The sequence below is a fragment of the Artemia franciscana genome, chromosome 5 (assembly GCF_032884065.1).
Source record: "Artemia franciscana chromosome 5, ASM3288406v1, whole genome shotgun sequence".
NCBI classification, from domain to species: domain Eukaryota; kingdom Metazoa; phylum Arthropoda; class Branchiopoda; order Anostraca; family Artemiidae; genus Artemia; species Artemia franciscana.
The window spans coordinates 46604238-46618222 of record NC_088867.1 but is presented as its reverse complement, the minus strand read 5'-3'; the positions used below and the strand labels follow the sequence as shown (position 1 = coordinate 46618222).

The window sequence follows — 13985 nt, the reverse complement described above, 5'->3', positions numbered from 1 at the left end:
ACTAGTGACAATGCCTAATATTTAATTACCTTTCATCCCCATAAACGTTTGTGCGGTGCTATCAGTTTTTCATTACTTTGTATGCTAGATCATTATAGATGGCAATAAGCCTCAATTTACTGACCATCGCTTCTAGATAGTTTCTAAAGATACTTTGTTTGAAATGATGTTTTTATAGTACTTTATTAGCTATGGTTTCCCAAACGATTGCTTTTTCTTCTTTTTTTATGGTGTAACCTGTGATACTGAATGAAAAAGTGGAGCTAATTGCTTATGGTTGTGTAACCTCTTTTTATTTGTTTGTTTACATTCCTTTTAAAGAAATAAATCAAAGTATTAATGCGATAAGCTACTTAAAACTATGCAGAGAAAACTTAACAGGACAAACAAAACAACCATTTTGAAATGACATATTTGGAAATTGAAAATTTTCTGCTGTGTCTTCACCTTTCAGCAATCTCTGAAAAGTTTGTTTTTAACTTTTATAGTTTTATCGCCTATTGCTAGAAGTATACTTTATTCCAAAACCTTTTGACTTTCGGAAGGAACGGGAACTATGGTTTGACTACAAATAAACTGTAACTGAAATGGATTTTGATCTTTCTTGTAGAGAAATAACGATTGGCATTCAAATTTGGCTTCTGCGAGGTTTTTTTTTCCTTCCAGAGTCTATGCACCACCACAAACTCTTACACAAATTTCCTCTGCTGGCTTGTATTCTCAAATTGAGCATCAGATCTCACAATTTATGGTTGAATAAACCCTCTCCCAGCTTTAAATGATACATTTTCCTTTAATTAAATATATATATTTATAAATATATACAGAGATGAATATAAATTTATCAAAGAGTTCGTGGTAATATCATAATATCCAGATCCCAAAGCAAAAATAAAAAACAATAAACAATTATTGCCAATTTTAATTCCATCAATCTCAGTCTGTTTCGAAGGAATACTTACTAAGAAACCCCACACGCAACTCAGATTTAAATTGACTAGTCTTACTTTCAGTTAAATAAAACTTGTTTTGTTACTTAATTTCTGACCTTTTTTTAATTATGCCAAGAAATCTGGCTACACCTCCACGGAAAAATCTATCTCCCCAAGGAATTTATTCTCTAGACATTTCAATCCCGGTGGAAAATTACCCCGGATAATTACCCTTAACATCTCCAGGGGCAAAATTGAGTAGGGAAAGAAAAAGCAGGACAGAAGAATTTCGTATAAGAATTCAGGCAAAGTCCCCCAGTTTAAAATTTCCCCTGAAAAATTCACCCCCTGGATATTTCCCTCTCCATGGAAAATTTTCCCCGTAAATCCCACCAGCTGCAAAATTCTCCCCCACCCTTAAAATGTATGCATAATTCCCCCAAACACATACTATATTTAAACAATGGGCAAATTTTGTAACTTAAAGACCTTTTCCCTGGAGCTTCCCTGGATTTTGAGAATAAAGGGCATGGGAGGGAGCCTAGTTGCCCTCCAGTGTTTTTGGTCCCTTAAAAGGGGCAGCAGGACATTTAATTTCCATCTCTACGAGCCTTTTACCAAAATTCTTGGACAACTGGGTCGATAAGATCACTCCTAGAAAAAAAAAAAAAAACAAACACGAATCTGTGATCTTTCTTCTGGCCAAAAAAATCCACATTTTTGCAAATAAGAGCTTGAAACCTCTATAATAGGGTTCTCTGATACGCTGAATCTGGTGATGTGATCTTCATTGAGATTATATGACTTTTAGATGGCGTTTTTCTCTTTTTCGAAAACCGGGCGAAATTTTCTCAGGCTCGTAGCCTTTCATGGTTAGAACTGAGCTTGAAGAAACTTATATATTTGATTTCGCCATGATGAGCAAATTTTTTCGCATATCTATTGGTATCAAAACTTCGTTTTCTTAGAGTTAAAGTTACTACCGAGCCGGGTCACTCCTTACTTACAGTCCATTACCACGAACTGTTTGATAAATTTATAATCATCTATATATATATATATATATATATATATATATATATATATATATATATATATATATATATATATATATATATATATATATATATATATATATATATATATATATATATATATATATATATATATATATATATATATATATATATATATATATATATATATATATATATATATATATATATATATATATATATATATATATATATATATATATATATATATATATATGAAAGAAAGTGATCATATAAAGCTAGGAGAGGGTTTATTCAACCATAAATGGTGAGATCTGATGCTCAAATTGAGAATACAAGCCAGGCAAGAAAATTTGTGTAAAAGTTTATGGTGGTGCATAGCCCCTGGAAGGAAAAAAAACCTCGCAGAAGTCATATTTGAATGCCAATCTTTATTTCTCAACAAGAACGATCAAAAACCATTTCAGTTGCAGCTTATTTGTAATCGAACCATAGTTCCCGTTCCTTCCGAAAGTCAAAAGGTTTTGGAATAAAGTATACTTCTAGCAATAGGCGATAAAACTATAGAAGTTAAAAACAAACTTTTCAGAGATTGCCGAAAGGTGAAGAGACAGCAGAAAATTTTCAAAATTTGTCAAGTTATTTAAAAATGGTTGTTCTGTTTGTCCTGATAATTTTTCTCTGCATAGTTTCTAATTTGTTTCTTGCATTAATACTTTATTGATTTCTTTAGAAGGAATGTAAACAAACAAATAAAACGAGGTTACGCAACCATAAGCAATTAGCTCCCCTTTTTCATTCAGTATCACAGGTTACACCATAAAGGAAAGAAGGCAAAGAAATTGTTTGAAAAACTATAGATAATAAAATACTATAAAAACATCAATTCAAAAAAAGTATCTTTAGAAACTAGCTACAAGCTATGATAACTAAATTGGGGTTTATTGCCATCTATAATGATCTAGCATACGAAGTAATGAAAAACTGATAACGCCGCAAAGCCGTTTATGGGGATGAAAAGTAATTAAATATTAGGCATTGTCAATAGTATTCACTGTTCAAAAAATAGAAAAAAAAACATGGAAAATACCCCCACCCCTGGAAAAAGGACTAGAACTCTCAATTTCTTATCTAATGAGCACAGTCCGAAGTTTCTTTGACCTTGAGTTGGAGGTGTGAATAAGGAAGGGGCGATCCCCCTCCTTTACGGAATTAGATGTTTTTGTTCTTTTTTGGTTTTTATCGGCATTGAGCGTGCCTCGTTTGACATAACTAAATATATTAGCGGTTTTTTTTACATTTCCTTGTTCTTTTTTGATGGCCGACGTTATGCCCCCCCCGGAAAATAAACTTCGCAAAAAATAGCCCCCCACGATATATACCCCCCAGAAAAAACACGGAAAATATCACCCCCACGCAGCTGGTTGGTCTCCAATCCCTTTTGACTTAATAAAAAAATGACTAAAACTCTCAATTTCTGATCTAATGAGTACACTCCGAAGTTTCTTTGACCTTGAGGAGGAAGTGTGGACAAGGAAGGAGCAATCCCCCTCCTGTATGGAATTAATTCTGCTGATTTTGGGGTTTAATGTTATTCTTTACTTTCATAATAACAGTGTAGACAAGAAATATACCCAAAAATCATAAGGGAGTATATATCAATTTCTCATTTTTAATGCATTTTTAAAAGTTTCTTTCGTACCCCTACCCTCCCCAGTAAAAAAACCTTTGCTGGAAAATACCCTTTTGCAGGCTTTTTGCTGGGAAACTTTTCAAGGAAACTTTTAAATGAAAGTGCGCAAGAAACATTTTTCACCTGAGATCGTCCACAAGAAAGTTTCTGGATGGAGTTTTCAGCTAGAATGGAATTGTCTTGGGGGAACTTCCCTGGAGGGGGGGAAATTTTTTCGTGAAAAGAGCTTTCCACGGTAGAATTTTTCCGCGGGGGAAGGAATTTTTCACGGAGAAGAGCCAGATTTCCCAGTTTTATTTGAGAAAGATTAGAAGTTAATTTTTTTTAATAAAGTTTTGTTTTAGCTGAAAGTAGACTAAGGAGCAACACCAAAACTTAAAAAGGGCAGAATTATTACGTTTACTTATATTTTAGTATACAGTATACGTTTATAGTTTAGTATGGTTTAGTATGCAGTATACGTATACTTCAGTATACGTATACTTTTAATTAATCGTAAATTTTTACTTTTTGTCCAAATTCTTTAAGAGCAACTCCTGAACCAGAATGGAAATTAAATAAAAATAATAAGTTTTTTTTTAAATAAAATCATTAGTTATTAAAGAGGGTTGGTGGGTGCAGAGTGGGGACATGGGATGGAGCCTGAGGGAGCCGGATTTGATCTGATTAACAATCAGAAACTAAAATTTTGAAAAAAAAATTCAATTGAAAGTACAAAAAAAATTGAAAAAGACAAAAAATTAGTCCATATATGAGTGGTGCTGCACCCCTCTAATTCCCTTGCTCTTTTAACTACAGTCTCTATTGCTTTGACAAAGCTTTTATTCTAATTAAGTGGCCCTAATGTTTGTGAAGTCTTTCTTGAAGAATTGAGAGAAAAGTCAAAATTTAGCGTACAGAAAGAGGGGCTTAGGAGGGGGAAGCATCCTCATATACGGGAAGATTTTCATTCATTTAAAGTTTTAACACGGGTCCATAGTTTTAGTTAAAAAACTTGGGTTTCTCTTAAAATATCATTAACTTGTTAATTTCATAAAAGCGTTATTATATTGAATATTAAAAATACTTTACTAACAACTTTGTATCCCAGTCCTTTACAAACAGCAAATGAAACACAAGGCTTGTTAAATTAAAATAAGATGCTATTTGAAAATCCTAAATAACGTTAGCGTGAAGAGCGAGATATTGTTGAGGGGATATCCTCCTCGTTATTCTAGGCGTTTACCCCCTCCCCCCGAAAAATATCCCCCTCCGCAGAAAATACCCTGTGGAAAATACCGCCGCGCAAAATACCCCCCAGAGCCCTCCCCGCCATGGAAAATAAGGCTTTCCAAGTTTGAGAATTTTGGTACTTGTGTATTATGAGCACTCAATCAAGTTTACGCTGTGTAAAACTCGAGAACAAACCGGTGTCTTCGTTAGTTTTTTTCCAGCTTAGCGCGAGACAAGACTAAGACAAGTGACAGAATAGATGGGAAATATATAATTTGGGCTATATATTTACAGATAAGGGGGAGGGGTAAAGTATTTGGATATTTAGAAGTCGGAAAACAATTCTTACTTCATAATATGCAAAATAATTGCACTTGACCCATTTTGCATGCAGACCCGCTGTATTTTACCCCCCGCCCCCCTCTAATATGCAAATATATAGCCCAAATGTGTTAGTGGCTTCAGGTGGTTTAGTGCTGCGATGAGTTGTTAGTAGTAGTAGTAATAGCATTGGATATTACAAAGATTTTAATAAAAATACTAAGTTATTGAAAACATCAGTGCCGGCCTTGAAGTATTACGGTTTCTGCCAATTTTTCATGTGGAGATGTTGCAAATTTGACTCTAGCTTTTCATGTACGGTGGCCAAAATGAAACCTGCATTAGTTGAAAAACGTTCAGAAATTAAATACAAAAAAAAGTTTTTTTTTAACTGACAGTAAGGAGCAGCATTAAAACCTAAAACGAACAGAAATAGACTTACTACATTGTGGCTCACTTCCACTTTCCGTATATGAAAAGGAGCTGTTCCCTCCTCAACGCCTCACTCTTTACGCTAAAGTTTTTATTGTTTTAAAAAGTAGAGTTGTGACAAAGAGTTCAAATTTAATGTAAAGAGCAAGGCGTTGAGGGGGAGCAGCACCTTTCATATACGGACTAATTTCTATTCGTTTTAAGTTTTAGTGTCGTTCCTTACTCTTAGTAAAAAAAAAAAATTGTTTTTTTTTTTTCGTTTAATTCAAAAAAGGAAAGCCTATTGCCCATTGCTTACAAATAGCATTTGTTACTTGTAATTAAACAAACATTTTTCGAGAGGCGAACTTTCTCGGAGGGGGGGGGGGTAGTAGTGGGATATGGGGGATGCTCTCTCTTAAAAACTTCGCTCTTTACGCTAAAGTATGATTTTGTATCCCAATCCTTTACGAAAACAAGATGAAACACAATTTTTGTTAAATTAGAATAAGATAGCTTTTTGAACACTCTAAATAACGTTAGTTCGAAGATCAAGGTATTTTAGAGGGGGTTTCCTTCCCATATTGTAACAATTTCTGTTCGTTTAAGTTTTAATGTTGATCCTTACTTTCAGCGGAAAAAAACCTGCTTTTTCGTTTAATCACTCAAGGGCACAAACAGTTCTTGGGGAGAAAAATTGAAATGCCGATGATTTCATGCCTTGGATGTGTGAGCTATTCACATATAGGCAGTTAGATTGCTTCTGCATCACCTTTGTCAACGTAGCGTTAATCAGCTATGTAAGGGTGGAATTTGACGTAAATTATGCAAATAAGGTACAAAATTTTCCTTGGGTTCTGACCATAACTGTTTTGACAAACTGCATGCATAATCTGTTTTTTAATCTAGTTTAGCTTCTCCCTAAAGCTTCCATAAAAGTTTCACCTTAATACCCTTAGCCTCTGCGGCAATGGTAGTTTTAGTAGTATTAGTTGCAGTGGTAGCAGTAGCAATAAGCACAAGGCGCCTTTTGGTTAGTTCAATATTCCCGTATACATGCCCTGAGAGTTTACACTTAGTACCCAGAGCTCTTCCTGAGAGCCTAAGTAGCAGTACTAGCTGTAGCAGCAGGAGTGGTAGTAACAATTGTGGAAGTATGCGTATAGTAGCTTTTATAGGGCATAGGCTATTGCACAGCCCATGATTACTTTGCCGAGTTCCGAACTAAAAAAGTCTGAGCTAATATTATTTACTCATTCTTCATCTTAATAATCCTCATTTATTAAAATAAGAAATTTCATGTTATTAGAATAAATTGGCATATAATTGAAACAAGAAGAATCTCCAGTGGCCATGGGAGAGCTATAGATTTACAAAATGTGTACTCCCACCCACTGCTACTTATATGACGAATAAGATTAAACCTAGTAAATAAAACTACGTCATTACTTCCCCAACTTCCATAAAAGGTAGTGGAAATTTGCTATAATATTTATAAATGTGGTTAGTATGCTAATTATAAATTTATTAGTATTCCTTAATACACGTCATTAAGCTTTCGTCTCTTTAAAATGCTTTTCGTCTTCATGCTTTCGACTAAAGTAAAATACAGCTTCTTTATCAAATTTCTGAAAATTTACTCAAAGCTATAAAACAGAAAGAATACTGATTTTCCACGTTTTTATCTTTCAAAATATACATCTAAAATTTTTTAAGAAAAACAAGGGAAAAAAGGAGGTAAAATAGTCAAAATATGTGAAAGATATGGAAACTTATGAAGTATTTTGTGAAAAGGTCACTCGTCCAATATGGATTCACCCAATAAGCCATTTTCTTGCACAAAGACGTCTGTATTAAACCATGATTTAATTTGATTAGATATTTCAACGCTATCAACCCTATTTTTTACTTAGTGGTACCTTTTTGTTTTGTCCATGCTTAGAGACAAAAACACGATCACATTCCGTCAAGTCGAATAGCTTGAAACCACTCATTCCAAGAAATTGAAGAGGCATAAGACGAAAAAAAATCTTTTGAGTACATGCTATAAGCAAATTGAATTTTTTTAGGAACATATCATATTTCTTATATTCTTTTTTATTGGAACTCTTTTTATCACGTGTGGTTTCTCTTTATCTATTAATGAAATAAAGTAAAAGGAAAAGGCCCGTTGAAAAAAAAACAGCAAAAGAAAATTGTCAATAAGTGAGAAATGACATTTCTAAGATTTAAAGCAGTCCCAATTTGGAATAAAGTTACTCGTTCCATACGAATACAGTTTGGGATCGGAAGACAGTTTGGGATTGGTATTTCTGAAAAAAATTCAATTTTAAAAATTCTCGGAAGAGAATAGTAAATTGACTGCATAACCAACTAAAATCTTTTTCCATAAAAGGATTTTGAATTTCCTTTCTGACATTCAATTATACGGTTCAATGTGAAAAATTACAGCTCCACCTATTTAACTGATTTTTGTCACTCCCCTCTAGAAGATCCATTAAAAAGAAAACAATAATAAAATAAAGCTTTACCAGCAGTATTACACTCCATTTTGCAGCAGTATTCGAATGCTTCTTAAAACTGCAAGTTTTTTTTGTTTATTAATTTGGCCTCTGTTTTGTTTTCCTTTTTTTTCTGTTTTGTTTACCAGTAGTATTACACTCCATTTTGCAGCAGTATTCGAATGCTTCTTAAAACTGCTAGTTTTTTTCGTTTATTAATTTGGCCTCTGTTTTGTTTTCCTTTTTTTCTGTTTTGTTTACTAGCAGTATTACACTCTATTTTGCAGCAGTATTCGAATGCTTCTTAAAACTGCTAGTTTTTTTCGTTTATTAATTTGGCCTCTCTTTTGTTTGCCCTTTTTTCTGTTTTGTTTACCAGCAGTATTACACTCCATTTTGCAGCAGTATTCGAATGCTTCTTAAAACTGCAAGTTTTTTTTTGTTTATTAATTTGGCCTCTGTTTTGTTTTCCTTTTTTTTCTGTTTTGTTTACCAGTAGTATTACACTCCATTTTGCAGCAGTATTCGAATGCTTCTTAAAACTGCTAGTTTTTTTCGTTTATTAATTTGGCCTCTGTTTTGTTTTCCTTTTTTTCTGTTTTGTTTACTAGCAGTATTACACTCTATTTTGCAGCAGTATTCGAATGCTTCTTAAAACTGCTAGTTTTTTTCGTTTATTAATTTGGCCTCTGTTTTGTTTGCCTTTTTTTCTGTTTTGTTTACCAGCAGTATTACACTCCATTTTGCAGCAGTATTCGAATGCTTCTTAAAACTGCTATTTTTTTTTCGTTTATTAATTTGGCCTCTGTTTTGTTTTCCTTTTTTTCTGTTTTGTTTACCAGCAGTATTACACTCTATTTTGCAGCAGTATTCGAATGCTTCTTAAAACTGCTAGTTTTTTTCGTTTATTAATTTGGCCTCTGTTTTGTTTTCCTTTTTTTTTAAATACAGCATGCTTTTACGAACAAACATGTGTCTTCAATTTAAATAGTAAAGTAATAATATACTATTACTTTACACTTCGACTTCTGGTTTACATTTACTGCCTAGTAGGGAGGTAATTTACTCCGAATGAATACATTCAAAAACAAGCAGCAGAATATAAGAGGTGTTTCTGGAAAGGGTGTTTGGCTAGAAATAAAAAAAGGAAGAAAAAGAGTAAACAACTAAAAGCAGAAGAACATGAAGAATCTGTCGGTGAACCGTAACTCAGGACAAAAAGAGTAAAACATAACTAAATAAAGTGATATATATATATACTAAATAAAGTAAATGTACTAAATATACTAAATAACATTCTAAATAAAGTGATATATTCCCAAGGGATTCTACTGAATTCAAATATTTAACATACTTAGTACAATTTACTTTAAATGGTAGCAAAGACAAAAATAGGTATAATAATCTATTTGCTTCAACGATAACTACTTACTTGAGTTTAGATTTAATAGACTAAGAAGACATGAACCACCTTGTCTCTCCTCTATAAAAAACTTCGTTTCTACTGCTGATTTGCTGGTTTCTTATTGTAAACACTTTTTTTCCACTGACTGTGTGCATTTTTAGGAACGGAGACACCACTACGTGACAGTAAGGCCTATGGGACTCGGAAACCTAATATGTTTGCGCGTTGGCATCCGAAAAATAAACACATTGACCATTCTGTAAATGTACCGCTAAGTGAACAACAGCTTGACTTCGTTCATGTATCCAAAATGAAAGAATTCGCCACGCAGCTTTATTACTGCTTATGTATCTTCCAGCCTGATATTGTATGACTTCATCGATATCACTGATTTCGGATTGCAAGCCAAAAACTGCCATGTCGCTGCCTTTGTTACAGCTTAATGAATTTTACATTATTTAAAAGTATCATTAAACTGCAATTCTTTTGCTTTATATTTTGCAAACAAAATATTTTTTCAGGCTTTGATTACTGTTAGCACTAATTGCTCCTTACTTACTGTTTGTTTCCAGGAAGTGTTTGACAAATAGATTGATTTCAGTCTTCACGAGAAAAGGCTCAATTAGTTAAAATGGAATGAATTTCCCGAATAAGTATCTATTTTAGGTTTATCAACATTTATCTTCAATATATGTCAGAGGTGTGATGTTTTTCACAATTTATCATTTATTTCTTTAAATGGCTGAGTAGTACATCTAAGAAAAAATGACTTTTAGAGATGTATTTAAATTAGATAGCAAAGACAGCCATAAGCAATGTACTAAACAATTTGAGCTCTAGCTGTAAATACACTATCTTATGGTCTAAAAACGATCGAAAAGAAATATATTAAATAATGACTTGTGATTATAAAACTCATAATCTGCCACGCCTTTGTGATGTTATTTTGATGATACGTACATCTGTGAGCCCCATTTTGTTGTGGCAACTACTGCTAAGATTGTATTTGAATTTTAAAGGTTTTTATCTTTATATTATAAATCTTTTAAGGCTATATCTGTATCTTTATATACAAATATTTTCATACTAAACTTCTAAAAAGCCACTTATCCCTTAAAAAATCAAATTCTTCCATAATTGTAACACAGACAACCCCGATACTCATCTTTACTTAGATTTATAACCTAAATCCGCCGAAGATCTAATTTAAGAATGAAGTTTTTTCATATTAACAACTTTTCATATTATAATAATAAATAATTTTTGATTTTTGAAAACTATACAACAACAAATTAAATAAAACGCGAAAACTAAATAAAAATTAAGTTTTTTTAAATATTAGTTTTTTATAATAGTAAAGTATAAAAGATGAATCAGTATGTTTCTTGAGATATTTTTCTGAAGTGGACCTAAAGAAAGAGGATGATTTGAAATTAAACGAAAAACAAAAACTTTGATGTTTGAATTCGAGACCTATGGCTCACTATAATTATATGGCTTTTAATCTTCAATGTACGCATAGCATGTTTAATGTTTCAACAAAAAAAGTCACTTTTTTTTAAAATAAAGGTCCCTTCTTTAATTCCCCTCTGTTACTTGAGAATTTTTGGAAACCTCAGTTCTAGCATGCCGACTGAAATATCCATTCAGCCAGGACCGCTCAGCCAGGGGAGGTGTCATTGGCTGGAATCCTACCTTATATTTTTAACTCACCGTTTAACACGTGAACAACAACGGAAGCCGACTCAGCTCCAGGTGGAGCACAGGTATAGTTTCCTCCATCCGCCACGACTGCTCGCGTTAGCATCAGCTTTGAAGTCATTCCTGATTCTGTTCTTTCTGTCTCTAGAGAGACACCTCCCCTAGAATTTTATGAACAGAAATTAATACCTTGTGAAATGCGATTTGTTGTAAAGAACAATAAAAGCGAAGTAGTAGTTCCTCGTCTCGTGTTTGGAAATCTATATTAAAAAAAGTAGTGAACAAAAAATACATTTGAACAGATATTCGGTGGCCATGAAACAAAAATATTATGCGATATTTCTATTACACTAAGATTTACTGCACCACCTGTGTCCTCGATTGCGTTGATCCGATATACTTTTGGTATAATATTTTATTCTCAAAATACTTAGGTAAATCCTTAGATGTTGAAATAGCTGTTTTCCCCATTACAGAAACAGTTAGAAATCAGAGCTCAAGACATCAACGCGTAATTTCTTATCTTGGATACCTAAAACGACATTTCTTGTCTAAAAAATAAGAGTCGATAAACCGGGAACGTAATTTCCGGAATTTCCTGCTGTCCTATGAAACGTATATCGTGTAATACAATGCTAATAAAAATAGTTGGTAATAAATCGGTTGTCTCTAGAAAACAGGCAAAACTATTTTTAAATATAGATCACTATATAGAAATTTTAAATCCTCTGAATGATTATATATATATATATATATATATATATATATATATATATATATATATATATATATATATTGATGTTAACCCTGCTAGTTTAACTAGGGATACTTTTTAGTAAACAATGATGGTGTTTCGGAAAAGATCTGTTAAGGAGGATAGTGATTTGAAGATGCCCCCTCACTGATAAAAGAAAAATACAAAATGTGAATATACAAGGTTCGTGAAAAAAAAAGATCTGTTCTGAAAGTATATATCTGTAAAGTTTAATTTCTTATGTGATTGATTTAAGCTTCTATCTTTATCTAAAATTTACAGACAAAAAAAAAACAAGTAAAACAAAATTGCTTTAAAGTGTTTTTTCATTTATTTTACCATGGACTGTTTCTTATTTTAGAGCAGAGTGTGAAACCTAAGACCTTATCATACTCAAGGGGGTGATCTGGAGGCAAACAATGACAAAGACTTCTATCGGTCTTAGTTGAGCTTTTACAAGGTAATGAAGGTATTATTGAGTCCCAATTTTTATATTTCCCGTCGTTTTAGTCCAATAATACTTTATGAAAGTTTTATTGATTTAAATTCCTATTGGTTGCTGCATTTTAGTATTTCCGTTATATTTCGTTGAAGATTGTTACTAATCAAATACCTGACCTCTAAACTTAGATTGTATTTTATTTACTGTATTCAGAAAATCCGTGAACTTTTTATATTTTGTGTGATCTAGAGTGGGCACCTTATACTCTTCTGAAATAAGTACAGAATAGATCGTTTAATGCAGTACCTAATTAATCACTCTTTATCAAAAATTTCCCGCTGAAAAATTTGAGACTAAATAGTGAGCTATAAAGTTAGATTCAGAAGGAAAAGTATTTCTGGTCGACTAATTTGGCTGTAGTAGAAAATCCCAAAGCAAATTCGGAATAAGTGTCCTGTAAGAAAACAAAACCATAAACCAGGGACTGAGAATCACCCCACATTTCAAGATCCACGGTAACTTAAACAGTCCGTAAAACTGCTTTTACTGTTTCTAAGCATGAGATAACTTGCTCATGATATTCTATGCCTTTGCAGACCATTTATTTCTCGCGGACGGATCTTGCTAATGACTTAATCTTCTCTTAGTAATAAGCCCATTATCACTTTTCCTTCACAGAAATTCTTGCTTTTTTTCTTGAGATGAAAAAAAGGAAAAAAAAATACTTGCTGGAATAAAAAAATAACATAGTATTTTAAAAGATCTAACTATTGATAGAGTATGATGCATGTGGGTTTTATGGAGCCTGTTAAGAAGCCCAAAAATGGCTTAATGTTTTTTCCTTTATTGATATTTGAGGTTTTATTATTATAACCCCCTCCCCCAAGAAAAAAGTTTAGATTTGAAGTTCGATGAATGTAATCTTGTACGGAATATATTATCACAGTATTTATAGACATTGTGAGATTTTTTTTTCTTTTAAAATTGTTTTCCGACAATGATTTCCCCAATGGCAATTGGCCAATAATGCATAAGTGTCATGTTGCAAAAATGTCATAACTGTCAAAATTATTATTATTAATTTATTTTTTGACTTTTTGAGGAACGTGTAAATCGTTCCATGACTGTTCTTTATTACAGTCATCATTTGATATTTAAACGTTGTAAACCATTATTAGTAATATTTTTAGCAGAATTAATAATCATTAATTAAATAGCAAACTGATATTTGATCTCAGTTTAGTCGTTTTGTTATACTAAAGCCACTTAAAAGCTAAACTTAAGCGAAACTATCTTTTCAAAAAAAAAAAAACTGACAATTAAATTATTTTTGGCACAGCAGTTCTAAATATGCATTTGATGAACAGATGATAAAATTTTAACTCACCGTTTCTCAACTTCACTAAAATTTTGCATGTCCCAAATTAAACAACGTTTCTCAAACAGTCCCTGCAAAATCTCAACTACATCTTATTTATAGCCATGTCACAGTTAAGGAGTTTTATCCTAGTTAACCCTTTCATGCCTGTGGTCACCATACGGATACCGCTCGCCTCCTATTTTTTTTCTCTCAACTCGACAAAGTCACAACCTTTTC

At 32.6% G+C, this 13985-nt stretch overlaps 1 protein-coding gene across 2 annotated transcripts in view; it reads right to left on the bottom strand.

The window, feature by feature from the left end:
• The window catches only part of LOC136027496 (zwei Ig domain protein zig-8-like), a 315403-nt gene that overhangs the window by 16024 nt on the left and 285394 nt on the right, over positions 1-13985 (bottom strand). For both annotated transcript variants that reach the window (XM_065704810.1, XM_065704809.1), the window contains exon 5: positions 11205-11353. In XM_065704810.1, coding sequence (XP_065560882.1) covers positions 11205-11353 — 149 coding nt within the window. The remainder of the gene's footprint in view (positions 1-11204; positions 11354-13985) is intronic.